The 18,900-nt window shown below is 40.5% G+C and overlaps 1 protein-coding gene across 1 annotated transcript in view; it reads left to right on the top strand.

Annotated features, from left to right (window-relative positions):
* LOC142203618 (dynein axonemal heavy chain 3-like) overlaps nt 1-18,900 on the top strand; it is a 927,911-nt gene that overhangs the window by 436,320 nt on the left and 472,691 nt on the right. The window contains exon 40 of the mRNA XM_075274510.1: nt 9,141-9,336. Within this exon, the coding sequence (XP_075130611.1) occupies nt 9,141-9,336 (196 nt within the window). The remainder of the gene's footprint in view (nt 1-9,140; nt 9,337-18,900) is intronic.

The raw sequence follows: 18,900 nt of genomic DNA, 5'->3' as shown, positions 1-18,900 counted from the left end.
GCGTGGGAGGTTCTGATAATAGAGGATGTAAGTGTTAGGTCATTGAGTGTATGGAGAGTATGGGTTGGACAATAGAAAGATATGAGGGAGGAAATGTAGGGAGGTGCAGCATTATGGAGAGCCTTGTGGATGAGGGTGATAAATTTATATTTTATTCTGTAATGAATAGGCAGCCAATGTAGTGACTGGCACAGACCAGAGGCATCGCTGTAGCATCTAGACTGATAGATGAGCCTGGCCGCTGCATTCAGGATACATTGTAGAAGGGAGAGTTTAGTGAGGGGAAGACCAATTAGTAAGGAGTTACAGTAGTCAAGGCGAGAATGAATCCGAGAGACAATAAGTGTCTTTTTAGTGTATCTCTGGTAAGGAAAGGGCGTATTCTGGAGATGTTTTTGAGGTGGAGGTGACATGAGTGTGCAAGTGATTCAATATGAGGGGTGAAGGAAAGGTCTGAGTCACACATAACCCCGAAGAAGCGGGCATGCTGCCTAGGAGTTATAGTAAGGCCTGAGACAACAATGGATATATTGGGGACAGACCTATTAGATGGTGGAAACAGTAGTAGTTCAGTCTTAGCGAGATTTAGTTTCAGATAGAGCGAAGACATGATATTTGAGACAGCAGAAAGACAGTCACTGATGTTCTGTATTAGTGCAGGGGTGATGTCACGGGAAGATATGTATAATTGGGTGTCATCAGCATAAAGATAGTACTGGAAGCCAAATCTGGTGATGGTTTGTCCAATGGGGGCTGTGTAGAGAGAAAAGAGCAGGGGGCCTAGGACCGAGCCCTGAGGAACCCCAACAGCAAGGGAAAGAGAGGAAGAAACAGAGCTCGCAAATGATACACTGAAAGTGCGGTCTGAGAGATAAGAGGAAAACCAGGAGAGCGCTGTGTCTTTGAGGCCAACTGAGCAAAGCATAGTAAGGAGAAGTTGATGTTCAACAGTGTCAAAAGCTGCAGAGCGGTCATAAGAATAAGAAGAAAGAAGTCACCATTAGATGTAGCCATTAGGAGATCATTGGAGACTTTTGTAAGGGCCATTTCAGTAGAGTGCAGAGTGCGGAAACCAGATTTTATGGGGTCAAGCAGAAAGATAGCGGATTAAACGAGAATAGACCAGGCGTTCCAAAAGTTTAGAGATGAAGGGGAGGTTAGAGACGGGTCGATAGTTAGCAGCACAGGATGGGTCCAGGGAGGGTTTTTTCAATAGCGGGGTTATAACAGCATGCTTGAAGGAGGATGGGAAAATTCCAGAAGAGAGAAAGGTTAAATATTTTAGTAAGGTAAGTTGTGGCAGCAGGCAACAGAGACTGGAGAAGGTGTGAGTGGAAGGGGTCACTACTGCAGGTTGTAGGGCGAGATGAAGAAAGTAGTTAGTTTTATGGCAGTGCCAACACTGAGGCGAAACATCCAGGGAAAACTTGTGTAGAACTGCCGCAGTTTTGTACCATCTAATCAACAATTTATAGCTAGACTCTTGCAGTCATACAAAATGGGAGTGTCCCACAGAGTGACTTAAAATAGATGACACTTCAGGGAACTGCATTTTTTTAATCATCCGCTACTTATTGGATTATTCCAACAGATAGCGGCCGATATTTTACTCAACAATCCCCATTTCTGTCCATTCTGGTTTCAACTTCTTCCTTCAAAGGGCACTGCACATTACATGTTAGTGTTCTTCAGTTCCCTGGAGGAGGAAGTGGAGGTATAACTGGAAAGGAGCATGAATCAGTGAATAAACTATTGGCTAGTACCTATTCAAATGATCCAATAGGTATTGGCTGAGGTGAGTAAAAACAACAAACATTTGTACTCGCCTCTCATCTGGGCATCATCATAGTGTCTGATGATTATGTGGCGTCCTCTACAGACCTCTGAATGATGGCACGTGCCCAGGATTTGAGGCCTGTGATTGCATCTCATCTCTGACATGGGATGCATCAGCACCATAACATTGGCTTGCCCCACGTGACTTCTAATGCTCAATCACAGGCCTCAGCAATGACCCCCCGGGGTGAATGATGTCATTCAGAGGCCAGAAGAGTTCTGAAGAGGATGCTGGATGACCACTAGATGCTGCAAGGATGCCAAGCAGAAGTGAGTCATGGTGGGTATAAGTGTAAGTTATTTTCACTATCCTGGGCCTCTACTTATTATATTCTAGTGTCTGAGGGATCTCAGAGTATAATAATGCTTTATGGGTGACAAACCCCAAAAATTCATCTCTAGCTATAAAAATGGGCAGTATACTGTGTGGGGGCCAAAAAGTATCATATATCATATGTGTGTACCTAAAAAGGGAACATATATTGTGTAGAGGTCAAAAAGGAGAAGGCAGCAGTATGTGTTGGGGCCTTAAAAGGGACAATACTGTGTGGGGGACAAAAAATGGATAATATACATATGGTAACCAAAAATGGATAATACACTGTATGGGGGCCAGTGAAGGGGGCTTTATACTGTGCAGGAGCCAGTAAAGAGCTGAAGAAACTGAAGGGTCATAAAATAAAGAGAAATCTGACGAAGTCTCTCTCAAATACTCTTCATTTTCAAATGTCTGAACAGGCCTATATTCTTCCCTGACCCTCTGAGAACTTTAACCTCCAGCAGCCCCAGATCCTCAGAAACAACTGAGAGTTGTAGTTTTATTCTTGCCAGCCAATGTCCCATTATGCTGCAGTGATAGTGCCTGCTCTAATAGCTGAGGCAACAATTAGAGTTTGCACCTTATTTATAATGAAGTTCATCACTCCTCAAGGATTAAAGAGGACCTTTCATGACTTGGAGCACATGCGGTGTTATATATTCCACTAGAAAGCTGACAGTGCGCTGAATTCAGACCGTAGCTCTTCACCGTCAGAAGGGTGTTCCTAACAGTCAGTCAGGAATGCCATTCCTCACAGCAGTGCTGTGAGTGCTGTACTGTGAGAGCTGAGAGGAATGCCTCCTCCCCTCCTGATAGTACTCATCCATAGACTAGTACTGGGGAGGCTCACCGCTCTCACAGTACAGTGCTATAGGCGCTGCTGTGAGGAAGGGCGTTCCTAACTGACTGTTAGGAACGCCCTCCTGACGGTGAAGAGCTACGGTATCGGCACTGATAGCTCTTCACCTGGGGCACATATCATGAAAGCCAACAGTGTGCTGAATTCAGCGCACTGTTGGCTTTCTAGCGGTATATAAAACTGTATGTGCCCCAAGTGATGAAAGGTCCTCTTTAAAGGCATCCTACAGGATCCATGTATGCCTTACCAGAACTCCACATAACCTCCTTGCTGACATAGAATCCTGGCATAATTTATGCCAGAAAACTGGCGTAAATGGTGATAAATCTGATAGGGCTTGGATAGTGGTGTGACATTTTTATGGATTGTACACCAGTACCAGTAGGGTGGGACCCTAAAACCAATTCCATTATTGGGCCCTAGACAGTCTGACACTGTTTATAGTAATATAGTAGTAGAGTGTTCTAATTAAAAAGTTTGTAGCTTTAAAAGGGTTGTTTTATTTGACATTTTCCTTCATATTATGATTAAAGGGGTATTCCCACCTCACATACTCATCAGTCTTTACTGCTGTAAAATCTTCTTTCTTCCTGGTTTCTTGCATCATTTGGTGGGCGGGGTTTCACATGCAACCTGCCGTTTAGCTCCGCCCCCAAATTCGCATGTAGCTCTGCCCACCCATATTGGACTATGAAGTACAGGCAGCAGCAACTCCATTCTGTGTTACATACAGAGACTGCCTGTCTTCTGCCATAATGAACACAATTGAATTAGCTAGCCTGATAACTGGGAGAACAGAAGAAATGAAAGCAGCTCCTCTCCCCTATCTGCTAACAGGAAGCTAGGTCACATGTGGTGTAGACACAGGAATAGCTAGATACACAGGCTCGCTCCCTGCACTTAGCCCCTCCTCCCTCCCCCCTGAGAGCAGCAGATACATCACTTGACTCATGAACAGCTAAGTCAGGGCTGTGGCCACAAAAAATTGAATAATGTAAGATAGTGGACAAACAAAGCAGTTTTGCTGAAGCATTGTATTTTAGGAAAAGTCTTAAATCCACATTAACAAGCAGTATAGATAAGATCCTTGTGATGGGACAACCCCTTTAAGGACTGAGGAGTATCATTCTGAAATGCATAAGGGGGGTGTCATGGTGGGATGCTCTGTTTGTAGTATGTCTTGTGCACAGCATGACTTTTAGGGTGCATTCACACAGACGAAAATGGTGCTGAATTCGGTGTGGAATCCGCTTCAGATTCAGCGCCAAAAAAAAAGCCTCCCATTGACTTCAATGGGTTCCTCTTTTCAGCAGAAGACTGAAACTGAAAGCGGAGGCCCGAACGCTGGTGTGAACCCAGCGTAAGTTACACCTCTTGGAAGTTGGAAAATAAAAAAAAACTGAAACACAAAGGCTAAAACTGATGTGATCCTGAGGTGGATAATAACCAAACTAGTTGTACTTCACCTTATCAGAGATAATGTCCCTGAATATTTTTCTTGTTCATTGTGGTATATAAAAAAACACTTTTCTATACTCTCACCATAGAAGTCCTTTATTCCAACTTGCTTTAGACTTATATTTCACCACTCCTATCAAAAGCATCCTTCGTACTCTTGTGATCAAAGTGGCAAGTAGGATGTAAAATTTAGGCACCAGGTTTGCATGTCTTAGCTTAGTTAAGGGACATATAGCTACTTCTTGAAAGTCCACTACAATTTACCATGGATATCCAGTTCTTATGTAAGCTGCTGTATTTGTTTATTGGAATTAGATCAGATGCTTACATAGGAACATAATGAACAGAAAAGTGCTATGTACTAAATTTCTATACCTAAATTCTTTTTTTTACAGCAAACTTGTACAGAAAAGTATTAAATGGTTATTTCTAAACATACTTAGTGTTCTGGTTATAACATGCATGGATTACAGATACAAATGTCCTTCATCAGTCATATGAGCTAAATGACAATATCCTTTCAAATGATTGCAACATCAGACTAAAGATAGAAAAAGTCTGCGAACAAACTTTAAACAAATTCATCGAAACTAGGACAAATCGTATAAAACTGCCATTAATATTTATAACCTCTAATACAAAGTATGGAATTAAGGTCCCTCAGGACAAGTACTGTAACAAACATCTCACATTTTATTTTGAGTATTTATACTTGTATAGTAAGTTATTTAGACATGCCTTGAATGAAAACTAACCTCTCCTATGACAATTGCTAATGAAAGAGTATACAAAGAGCAAACATTTCTTGCTTGCAGAAGTATATAGGCATTAAAATTATTACATACATAATATAATATAGTAGCACACAGTATCCAAATCTAAATGCTATATACATATATATATATATATATATATATATATATATATATATATATATATATATATATATATATTTCCACACTTAGCTGATCTCTAGTTTGGAATACAATATCCTCCCACATACAAACAGCTAGATAAGATAGTCTACATATCCTTTTGGCTTTATTAAAAGTGAAATAATCTTGAGCTGCCTTACTTGCTGAGTATAAATAAATACATGTGATGTAGCAACTTTGTATACATTTAGGCCTGATTCACATCTGCTTTCGGTATTCCATTTAGGGAGTCCACTTGGGGACCCCCCGAACAGAATACCAAACGCATTAAAAAGTGGTGAGCAATGAAAGCACACGAGCCCCATAGACTATAATGTGGTCCATGTGTTTTACGCATGGTGTCCACATGAATCATGCAAGAAGTACTTTTCTCTCCACATGTTGCATGCGGACACCGCATGGAAAACACACAGACCCAACTATAGACTATGAAGTCCGTGTGCTTTCACTGCTCACTGCTTTTTAATGCATTTAGTATCCCAAAACGGACTCCCTGAATGGAATACTGAACACAGATGTGAACAGGACCTTATAAATATACATGGAGTGTAATGTTGTAGACACTCACCTAAAAATATAGTATGGTATAGTATAGTGTATTGTTCACATTTACTGAGGAGGATAAGGCATATAATTAATTCAAAATCCTGTATTCATTATTTGTTTTATTCACAAAAAAATTCCAGGTCTCAAAAGTTGGGTTTAGTTTTTAGTACACATATAGTGTATATTATCATCAAGTGCTAGATATCATTTCAATATGATATTAAGCCCACCCCACCGGTTATTCCTTCTCTGGCCTTATATTGTCCAGCTATTCTGACCTCAGGATTACTACCTATGTGATACATAAATGAGGAGCTTTTATACTGATTTTATGTGTTTTACTGCTTCTGTTTTGGGGACAATGTTCAGTTTTTGATTAGCATTTTAGATAAATCCTATTTAGATAATGTTGTTTATCATATTCTCTGACAAAGGTAAGCACCCAGTTCACCGTTAGGATTTACAGTAACTTTATTTTTTTTATATAAAATACAGAGTAAATATTCTAAGCCCAAAGTTAACATTTGAAAATCATATAGTACCTTTTCCCCTACAAAATGCATTTATATTCTAACTGCTACTGGCTAGGATGTCAAGAGACTGGCAAAATGACTTTAAGAAATAAATCACACATTGGAGTCTTTTAGTTGGTCTCCATTGAGGCCAAACTTTGTGGCAAGTCTTTCATCAAAAACCTTTACAAGTTCAAGTAATGGCTCATTTTAGTGTTCAAAGTAGAAAGTTATGACATCTGAAAGATTGAGCCCATCAGCAAGCCCACAAAACATCCAACACTTCCTCAATTTATCACTTAAAAATATTGAGGTGTTGTAGGTCATAAAGTGCATAGGCACAGTGTTATAGCGTCTTAGCACATCATAATGTTCACAACAAGAAATCACTGTGTATCCTTTAGTGCTACTGCTGGGTTATACGGGATCAGTGAACAAACTTTCAGACTTACAGACGTATCAAAGGTAATTTCACCAAAGTGATATAAATGAATTAGGCAAAAATCAAACATAAGGATGGAGATGTGAACACTCTACACTATCACTTGTGTTACTAGTGTGATACACTGACATTGCCAATGCATTTTGTACTATTTCAAATTGTAGGTTTGTTTAAACAATATCTTCTTAATGAAATTCAGTGTTTCAATTAAGTTAATTCGAGGAGTGAATGAAGCCGTGTCACATTCAATGTTTACCGAGTCTGGAAGAAAAGCTGTTAATTAACTGAAATGGGAATGTGCACTTTCTATCAAGGGCATTATGTAACCTTGAAGAAACTTTTTCGTTTATAAATATCTTTATATATATGTGCTGTTTTATAGTTTTCCATTGTATTTTTTCCAATCCTATAATGTATATGTTCTAGATCTCACATAAATTGAATTGGATGTATATTTTATATTACATTTTATAAACTGTAATATTAATATACATAATGGATTCATTTAACAAATAAAAAACACCTGCACTCCCTCGGTTGGGAGACATTAAGGCTAGGTTCACACCTACAGCTGCTCTCTGCTAGGGGATTCTGTTCCCCTATTCCGCTTTAAAAATTTGGAGAGAAAAGTCCTGAAAGCAGCACTTTTGTCTCCGTATTTTTCACCCTTTTCAGACAGAAACTGCACGGACCATATTATAGTCTACGGGGTTTGCGGATTTCCGCAGGTAACCACTTTTGTAAGTGGATTAGGTTTCCGTACAGGGGGACACAAGCGAACCTACTGAACGGAAACCCAAATGCAAGTGTGAACCTAGTGTAAGGTGCAGCAAGACATATTTAGGACACAGCCACTTGTACAACATAAATGAATGTTAACCTTATAATTTCTAAGTTTTTTCCAGGATAAAACTGTATTGAAACAACACCCTGCTGTGTATACACACTTCATTCCACAATAACATAAGATGTAGCATCTATAAGATGTGGCATCCATAAGATGTGGCATCAATACATCAATGTGATTAGCAGTAACTCCTGCCCTCCACAATAAGGAGCTGCCATAGATTTGAGCCATTACTTCAGTTTCTGTTGGGAGTCTGATGAATTTGTTTGACTGTGAGAAGCCCTGCTCCACCCATTTAGACATGACCCACTCTACCCAGTTTTCAGATAAATGGTAGAAACAGTGTTTAAAAGGCAAAAATGTGCTTGAGCCAAAATTTGTGACTTTTTTTACACAGGGTATATTTTAAATATAGCTTTATTTTGGAGGAACCTGGTGGGAATAGCAGTGTGGACAGAAAATCACATAGAATAATTTCATTTAGAATGGTTATTTTGCTTTTAAATTAACTAGAATTTCTATGATGATCTACACAAAGTATAAATTGTTACATCTTTCTCTCGCATTATGATGTTCCCTTATAACAAGCTTTCAAGTCTCTTGGTTCATTCTGTTGTACAGTATAAAGAGAGATTGCATTTTTAGCAAATGAAGCTTCTTCATTGTATAATTTCTTATTTCCCGTATGGTTTTCAAGATCTCTGCTTGCAGTCATTCAATAACAACCTTTATTGCTTACTTCCAGGGTAATATAATCTATTTGGGCATGTGACAGAGGTGCACATCTCAAAATCACTTAAAGCTATGTTAACTATTCTGTAGTATAGTTAGCATAGCTTTAACTAACCAGGTAGATATGCGACCATCTTAAGTGATTTTTTTTCTCCTATTTAATGACTGCAAGCTAAGTTCTCGAAAACTAAAATATTGCAATTGTCCAAAAAATATATATTAGGCCAGTACAACTTCTAACTATAAAATGAATATGCATTGATTGCTAAAACAATAATACCAATTTAAGAAAAATACAATTCTATGCATAGTTAAAGAATTGGCTGTGACTGTAACCGTATCCGGATTCTATAGGAGGTACTTACCCACAGTGGTCCATAGACTGAAGCACACAGTCAGGAATAAACTTTTAACTGTAATGGACTACAGGTCACAAATAGAAGCTGTCCGGGAAGTACAAATGCCCAGAATGGGTAAACCATGACTAGATTGTAGCAGGCAGCATAAGCATAGCAGATATATTTTATCCTACTTTGAAGTCTATAGTTTTCTTTCAGCAATGTGAATGTGAAAATCAGTATATTGCAAGAACTACTTGTGAGTTGTTACAACCTAGTGGAGAATGTAATGATAATTTGCTTTCTTCCTTTCTAGGTTTAGTGATTTTTTGAAGGATCTATGTGACCAAGCTTTACACAATCCAACGCTAAGTGGCCTGCAAATCCCAAAATCTGTTCACTTACCAAAATCTGAAAGTGTTTATGATATTGTCTACATTAAAACCAAATTCGCATCCTGGTGTACGTGGAACGATCTGGTTACACCTACTAAAACTGATGAACTAGTCGAGGTAAGATGATATCAGGATACATTGGTAGAGTATATTTAAGTATAAATACTTAAATGGCTTACTGAAGCTAAGCTTATACACAGTCCAGTCATATTAATGTGACTACCTGTCAAAATCCAGAATAACCACCTTTCACATAGCGGACCGCTGCAAGACGTGCAGGAAGAGAGGGGATGTTGTGATGATGTTCACTGGGATGTTGAGCCATGCTGACTCCAGTGCCTTGGCCAGCTGCGCTAGGGTATGCGGTTGAGCATCCATGGCACGAACAACCCGATCGAGGTGGTCCCACAAATTCTTGATTGGGTTCAAGTCCGGGCAATTTGCTGGCCAAGGGAGTATGGTAAACTCACCCTGGTGCTCCTCGAACCACACACGTACACTGTGAGCTATATGACACGTCGCATTGTCCTGCTGGTAGATGCCAACTTTCTCTATGACTGGCCTGAACATTCTGTACATCTCACAGCTTACAATGTAAGAAATATTTACTCATGTAGTTGTAGCTCCGTTTGGCTGCTTGTGTTATTGCTGATGGGATGTTATAGACCTCAAGCAGCTTTCCTGACTGTGCTCATAAATTTCTATGTGTCTGAATCTGTTTAACCGCATCATGTCCTGTATTTCTACTCCAGTGTCACTGGATCTGCTAAATTCTGTTAACTTGTGTTTTTCCAAGCTATGTGTTTCCTATTTGTAATTTGCAGTTAATTGTGGCAGTATTACATGTAAAATCAATAATAGTAGTAATTAATGGATACGGAAGTGGGGCAGACTGCTCCTTACTGTATGTGTCCCTAGCCTGAGAGAGAAATATAAAATGTGCTGCACCCATAATGGGGATATTAACAGTAGAAAAATTTATAAGACACCACATAGAAAGAAAAATAATATATATATATATATATATATATATATATATATATATATATATTATACATATATACACATAAACATACACACACAATCCAAATGTATTATACATCATCTAAGCAAATAGCAACCAGTGGGTACTCATTCAATGTTTTCTGTTGAATTTTATAGAACAATCTTGTCTACTTTTTGCATACAGCACTATTCTTTCTTAAATTGTGTGGCTATTTAGGCAACATTAAGCCATAACTCTTGGTAAAAGGCACCTTAAAAGCATGGTTATTTATTCTGTGATATCTTTAATTAAGCTAGAGAAAAACAGTATACCATGTAATGGAAAATGCCAACCATCTATACTGTTTAAGAGTGTTAATGTGCTTACATTTGTCTACTTGTAGAAAAAAAAGTGACATATTAGACTGCAATCAAAAAATGTGTATAGATCAATTAAAAACCATTCAGATGAGATATTGAATTTTCTAATCTTAATGGGATTCACTCAGTAGCAGCAATATGATGTTATGTACTTCTAATTAGACTCCTATGATTTCATAAAGTCTAATATTTCTTAGTTTATTTTACCAATTTTCATTTTAATGTCTACCAGCAAAATGTTTTCAAGGTTGCACAACTATTCTAGGAAGAAACTAAATTAATTTGTTGTGCATGTTTCTGGTTGCTACTTTACATTTCATGAATGCAAGTCCTGTATGGTACAAAGCCACATACCATTGCTAATGTGGAGGTATGTGTGCTTTTATATGTTTATACATGTAACGTGTTGCCATGTGAAAAAACAGTCATGCCATACACAATTAGAATCTATATATAAATGTAAATTGAGTACTTGTAGACAGTGGCATAACGATCGTGGTGATTAGTGGATGCGACTGTGACTGGGTCCGGAGGTAACTGAGGTCGGCGACCCATGTGACCAGTAGAGCACAAGACCTCAGTGGTAAGACAGAAGACAATGCCGCAGAGAGCATGACGGAGTGAGGATGCGCCGGAGAGGTGAGATAAGGTGAGTATAAGTGTTTCTTAATTTTAATCACTTCTCTTGGGTCTCTACTTATAATACTCTGGAGTCTAAGGAGACCTCAGAGTTATAATAATAGCACTGGCTCAGTAAGGGAAGGCTCTTGGGAGAACATAATACTGTGTGGGGGCCACAGTGGAGCACGTAATACTGTGTGGGGGCCACAGTGGAGCATGTAATACTGTGTGGTGGCCACTGTGAGCATATAATACTGTGTGGGGCCACTGTTGAGCACGTTATACTATTTGAGGGCCACTGTGAAGCATCTAATACTGTCATAGTATTGTTTACATGCTGAGTACTGCACTGCTCACTCACCGTATTCTTGATAACTGCATTTGTGGGATCTAAAGCTGTATCCCTTTCAAGTATTTGAGAAATCGCTGCAGCACCCATAACCTCCACTATCAAGAATTTGCTATAAAAAGGGGGTAGGGGGCCCCTGACAAACGTTTGCACCAGATCCACTAGACTTTAGTTATGCCACTGCTTGTAGATCATAGATTAGGTTACAGCATGCAATGTCAATCAGCTGCCTCTAAGGCCAGCAGGATGCTGTCTCATATTAAATGGGACTCATGGAACAGGCATGTAATGCAGTTCAGTTCTGGGCACCAGGTCATAGAAAGGATGTTCTAGAGTTGGAAAAGTTTAAACAGAGGGCCAAAAGACTGATAAGGGGCATGGAGGACCTCAGTTAATGTATGAGGAGAAACTAAAGGAGTGAACTCTGTTTAGTCTGAAGAAGAAGCATTTAAAGGGAGCTATGATAAACCTATATAAAAATATAAATGGCCCAAGCAAGAAATATGGGTAGAAGCTGTTCCATGTAAAATCCCCTCAAAAGAAAAAGGGACACTCTTTCCACCTGGAGAAAAGAAGCTTCAATCTCAAGAGCTGACAAGGCTACTTCACTGTAAGGACTGCAAATCTCTGGAATAGCCTACCCCAGGAACTGGTCACTGCAGTCACAGCCAACAGCTTCAACAAAGGATTAGATGCATTTTAAGAGCAAAATAGCATTCATGGTTATGGAAATGTATAGATTGTCATGACGTTTCCCATCCCCTGTTTGACCTTAATGGATATATGTCTTTTTTTAACCATACTAACTATATAACTATGTAACCCTAATGTGAATTCTTCTGGAGGTGGACATTATGGTGACCAGACTGAATGCCCAGGTTAAGGAGTTCTGCTGTATACTGTATATCAGGAGGAAAATCCCTTGACAGTGGACACCCTGTCCATCCCTTTGAGTTTCAGGATGGCATATAAAGTGCCTTGCGAAAGTATACTGCGCCCTTGAACTTTTCAACCTTTTGCCACATTTCAGGCTTCAGACATAAAGGTATCAAATTTTAATTTTGGGGGAAGAATCAACAACAAGTGGGACACAATTGTGAAGTGGAAAAAATTTATTGGATATTTCAAACTTTTTTAACAAATAAAAAACTGAAAAGTGGGGCTTGCTATATTATTCGCCCCCTTTACTTTCAGTGCAGAAAACTCACTCCAGAAGTTCAGTGAGGATCTCCGAATGATCCAATGTTGTCCTAAATGACTGATGATAAATAGAACCCACCTGTGTGTAATCAAGTCTCAGTATCAATGCACCTGCTCTGTGGTAGTCTCAGAATTCTGTTTAAAGCACAGAGAGCATCATGAAGACCAAGGAACACACCAGGCAGGTCTGAGATACTGTTGTGGAGAAGTTTAAAGCCGGATTTGGATACAAAAAGATTTCCCAAAGTCTATACATCCCAAGGAGAACTGTACAAGCAATCATATTGAAATGGAAGGAGTATCAGACCACTGCAAATCTAGCAATATCCGGCCCTCCCTCTAAATTTTCATCTCAAACAAGGAGAAGACTGATCAGAGATGCAGCCAAGAAGCCCATGATCACTCTGGATGAACAGCAGAGATCTACAGCTGAGGTAGGAGTGTCTGTACACAGGACAACAATCAGTCATACACTGCACAAATCTGGCCTTTATTGAAGAGTGGCAAGAAGAAAGCCATTTCTCAAAGATATCCATAAAAACTCTTGTTTTAAAGGGGCTCTATCAGCAAAATCATGCTGATAGAGCCCCACATATGCGTGAATAGCCTTTAAAAAGGCTATTCAGGCACCGTAAATGTTATATTAAACAACCCCCCCGTTTTAAAATAACCTAAAAAAGAAAGTGCTCTACTTACGGATCGTGCACCCTGGGCAGGCATTCAGGGTGTGTCTTCATCCTCGTTCACGCCTCTTCTTCCTCCGATGTCCTCCGGTCCTGTCCTCCTCCGGCGCTCGCAAACGGACACTGATATAAAAACAATAGCCTGGGCGCATGCACAGTAGCATGCGGCTATTACTACGGCTACTGCGCATGCGCCCAGGCTATTTTTTTTTATCAACGTCCATTTGCGAGCGCCGGAGGATGACGGGATCGGAGGAAGAAGAGGCATGGATGAAGATGAAGACACACCCTGAATGCCCGCCCACCGTGCACGATTCGTAAGTAGAGCACATTCTTTTTTAGGTTATGATTTTAAAACGGGGGGGGGGGGGGTAGTTTAATATAACATTTACGGTGCCTGAATAGCCTTTTTAGAGGCTATTCACGCATATGTGGGGCTCTATCAGCGTGATTTTGCTGATCGAGCCCCTTTAACATTTGCCACAAACCACCTGGGAGAAAAACAAAACATGTGGAAGAAGGTGCTCTGGTCAGATGAAACCAAAATCAAACTTTTTGACCACAATGTCAAACTAAATGTTTGGTGTAAAAGCAACACAGCTCATCACCCTGAACACACCATTCCCACTGTCAAACATGGTGGTGGCAGCATCATAGTTTGGGCCTGTTTTTCTTCAGCAGGGACAGGGAAGAAGGTTAAAATTGATGGGAAGATGGATAGAGCCAAATACAGGACCATTCTGGAAGAAAACCTGTTGGAGTCTGCAAAAGACCTGAGACTGGGATGCAGATTTATCTTCCAACAAGACAATGATCTAAAACATGAAGTCAAATCTACAATAGAATGGTTCACAAATAAACATATCCAGGTGTTAGAAAGGCCAAGTCAAAGTCCAGACTTGAATCCAATCGAGAATCTGTAGAAAGAGATGAAAATTGCTGTTCACAAACGCTCTCCATCCAACCTCACTGAGCTCAAGCTGTTTTGCAAGGAAGAATGGGCAAGAATTTCAGTCTCTCGATGTGCAAAACTGATAGAGACTGTTAGGATCACATCTTCCATCTTGTATTCTGTCAGCCATTTTATAAGCATTTTCTGTTCTAAGCTTCATAAGGATGTCTGTTTAGAGTCTAAGAGACCCCTTTAGGGGATAAGGCGTGTGGAATGTTAATGGTTGGGTTATAACTCCTTATCTATTTGTGGTCCTCTTTGAGAGTGGGTGTAGAAACCGGTTCAAATAACCTGTTTGGTCGTTAGCCCCAAGGCCGGAGCGGACCAGTACGTGATCATTATCTCTCTTTCTGTGATATACATCTAGAACTAGTGTATGATGTTGGCTTACACATAAATATCTTAGATTCTTTTTCATGTCATGAGAAAGGTCATCCCAGGTTGGAGTGTAATAATGATATGCAGACCTCAGCCAATAGTCATGTGCCAGGCTTGTCTTATATCTCTATAACCAAGCGTGTTGTACCTGATTAGAATAGCCAAGCCAGCTCTTTGTCTGTAATGTATTTAAACTACCTTTTTCTTATAATAAATCAGAACTCACTTGATACACAATCACCTGCGTGTCTGTGTGGCTTCTCCAGGCCCAATGGGTGGTAGCCCATCTAGGCCTGTTAATTAATTATTTAATTTGGAGCTCTGCAACATACTCTTATGAGGACCGTTTGATGTCCTCGTCCCCTACAAATTGGCGCCCAACGTGGGGCTTGAGAAATAAGGAGACGGTTTACTGATCCCTCGGACGACCAGTGATTACAGAAGTTCCTGGAACCGCAGATCCAAAAAGTCAGCAGCTGCAGGTAAGAACTTTTTTCTTACCAATCTGATCTGTGTTTCTAAGGACTTTTTGTACTCCTGTCCGAGTGTGAGGTAAACACATATGTTCCTTATATAGATATCTCAAGCTTTTTGCAAAGAACCTAAGAGCAGTATGTTGTATGGGTGTTGCTAGATAGGAACTTGGGCTGAAATTGTTAGCTGATCTGTTATGGTTGTGCAGTTGTTGTATTCCTCATTTGTGTTCTGTAGAAAGTAAGTAGTCACGTGACAAAGGGACATAGTGATCCCTCATCTGACCTTGAATAGTCACTTTCGAGTCAGATGCAGTTGTATCTTGTGAAAGAAAGGGCAGTGAAAAAAGGCAGAAATCTAACTGACCTTGAAAAATCACTTTCGAGTCAGATACAATATATATATATATTGTGTTGTATCTTGTGAAAGAGAGGATTGTGAAAAAGGCAGAAATAAAGCACGCAGAACAAAATGGGAGAAGTGCAGAGTCAGCCAGTATGGAAATCAACCCAAGAGATAGTAGAAGAGAGAGAGTAGAGCCGTGGTGAACAGCTGTAGCAAATTGTTGTTGTACTGGACTTCTGAATAGTAGTCATTGGCAAGGAATTGACTCCATCCATAGAGGCTGGGTTCAGGATCAAAAATTAAGTAAAAATGTTGAAAAGTTGGACGCAGGTAAGCAGGGAAATAGAAAGGGAGGGGTATAGAAATAAGGAACATGAGGGAGTCATGTATTATGCCCCCCCTGAGAAAAAACCCATCTCCCTATGAGCAAAACTCTGCACCATCTGCTCCAGGTAATCCTGAAGGATGGACATGTGGTCAGGAAAGAGCCTGTAAATCAAAATGGCGGCATAGTGAAGCCCCTGCCTTATTACAAGCTGCCAAGGGCCTTGAGTTAGATCACAGGTCTGAGAAGGAGAAAAAGGTATTGCTTGCCTTCAATAATAAAAATTCTGGCCAGAGAACTCGCAACAGACAAGGAGGCAAACAAAAACACAATTACAAGTGTTATCACTGTAGGAAGCCAGGTCATTTTAGGAAGGACTGTAGGTCTCTAAAAGCTGGAAACCCCCCAGCTCAGGGCACTGACCAATGTGCCAACACCCCTCAATGAGGAGTTGGCAACCCTGTACCAGTCCTCCCTGCAAAAACATCAGAAGAAGGTGTGGCAATAATACATAAAAGTGGAGGTATTGGGGGAAGAAATCCCCTTCTTAGTGGATACAGGGGCTGCCATTTCTGTAGTTAAAGGATGCCACATACCTTATGAGCTGAGGACTGATAAATCTCAATCTTGTGTTGGATTAGGAGGAAAAAGAATCATTTTAAAATAAACAGTGCCACTCAATCTGAAATTTAGAGGGCAAAATGTTGTCACCAAATTGCTTGTTAGTGACGATGTGCCAACATCTCTTAATGGTACTGAGGTGTTAACGGTGTTTGGTGCAAATATACAATTTGATCCTAGTGGGGAGGTACAAGTGGAAACATCAGCTATTACCATTGATGAATTTTGTATGCTGGCTGCCTCATTGTCTGAGTCATTTCCTGTTTCTGTACTAACTAAGGAGGAATCCACCCAGCTTTCCCAGGTACCAGATAAATTCACAATGAGTGTCAGGCCCCTCCCCCACCTCCTATTGTCCTCTGTATATCCACAGCAGAGGTATCATGTTATACAGGTTTGGTAGGAGTCAGCAAGAAGGGGGAAGGGGAGACAGCAGGTGGCTAAGTTGTCAGCTATAAGTGAGATTGTAACATTGTAACACCACTGGTATAATGTATGGAGAATTATGAATATATGGTTTAATAATTTGTAACTGTATAGGGTAAGGTGGTCATATAGATGGTATGTCGAAAGAAAAGAAAAAGATATTAATATGTAATGTTGGTATCAGTATTGGCTGTTTAAATCATATTTAATGTCTTTAGAATTGGATTAATGGCATAAATGTTAGATAATCATTATTATGTTTATTTTTCAGTTATACACATTGAAGATGAAGCCATCTAATGATTTGTTTGTTTATTTTTCCTCAATATTCAGCAGTGCAGGAATTATAACTAACCCTGTGATTATTTGTAGGAAAAGAACAATAAGATGATATCACTGTACAAAATATATGAAAATTGACAAGTTCTTTATGATTCAATGGATGTGTGTGTGTCTGGAGCTCCAGTGTGAAGTTTGCATGTATGTATATGAATGGGCCCATATGTGTTACATGTACATGCTCTGTTTGTTCATGTTTATATTGTTACATTTTTAGTCTCCACAGGGAGCAGATGAAGAAATTGAATGCTGATAGTTAGAGATGAGCGAACACTAAAATGTTCGAGGTTCGAAATTCGAATCGAACAGCCGCTCACTGTTCGTGTGTTCGAACGGGTTTCGAACCCCATTATAGTCTATGGGGAACATATACTCGTTAAGGGGGAAACCCAAATCCGTGTCTGGAGGGTCACCAAGTCCACTATGACACCACAGGAAATGATGCCAACACCTCTGGAATGACACTGGGACAGCAGGGGAAGCATGTCTGGGGGCATCTAACACACCAAAGACCCTCTATTACCCCAACATCACAGCCTAACAACTACACACTTTACACACTCAATACCACCTCTCTGACAGTAGGAAAACACCTTGAAACATGTGTATTTGGCACTTGCAGTGAGGAGAGCTTGTCACCAGCAGTGAATTTGGCCCTTGTAGTAAGTTGAGGTTGGCACCAACATTTGTTTTGAAAATCAGGGTGGATTGAGCCTCTAACCAGCAGAGTTTGGGCAAATTCATGGTGGAGGGAGCCTCTAAAAACCCCAGTTTGGACCAATTCATGGTGGAGGGAGCCTCTAAAAACCCCAGTTTGGACCAATTCATGGTGGAGGGAGCCTCTAAAAAACCCAGTTTGGACCAATTCATGGTGGAGGGAGCCTCTAAACAGCCCAGTTTGGACCAATTCATGGTGGAGGGAGCCTCTAACCAGCAGAGTTGTGGGAAAGCAGGGTGGAGGGAGCCTCTAACCAGCCCAGTTTGGACCAATTCATGGTGGAGGGAGCCTCTAAAAACCCCAATTTGGACCAATTCATGGTGGAGGGAGCCTCTAACCAGCCCAGTTTGGACCAATTCATGGTGGAGGGAGCCTCTAACCAGCCCAGTTTGGGCAAATTCATGGTGGAGGGAGCCTCTAAACAGCCCAATTTGGACCAATTCATGGTGGAGGGAGCCTCTAAACAGCCCAGTTTGGGCAAATTCATGGTGGAGGGAGCCTCTAAAAACCCCAGTTTGGACCAATTCATGGTGGAGGGAGCCTCTAAAAAACCCAGTTTGGACCAATTCATGGTGGAGGGAGCCTCTAACCAGCCCAGTTTGGACCAATTCATGGTGGAGGGAGCCTCTAAAAACCCCAGTTTGGACCAATTCATGGTGGAGGGAGCCTCTAAACAGCCCAGTTTGGACCAATTCATGGTGGAGGGAGCCTCTAAAAACCCCAATTTGGACCAATTCATGGTGGAGGGAGCCTCTAACCAGCCCAGTTTGGACCAATTCATGGTGGAGGGAGCCTCTAACCAGCCCAGTTTGGGCAAATTCATGGTGGAGGGAGCCTCTAAAAACCCCAATTTGGAACAATTCATGGTGGAGGGAGCCTCTAAAC

This window comes from Leptodactylus fuscus, chromosome 5 (assembly GCF_031893055.1).
Source record: "Leptodactylus fuscus isolate aLepFus1 chromosome 5, aLepFus1.hap2, whole genome shotgun sequence".
Classification (NCBI taxonomy): domain Eukaryota; kingdom Metazoa; phylum Chordata; class Amphibia; order Anura; family Leptodactylidae; genus Leptodactylus; species Leptodactylus fuscus.
The sequence above is the reverse complement of the archived record's forward strand: the minus strand, read 5'-3'. Positions and strand labels throughout refer to the sequence as shown.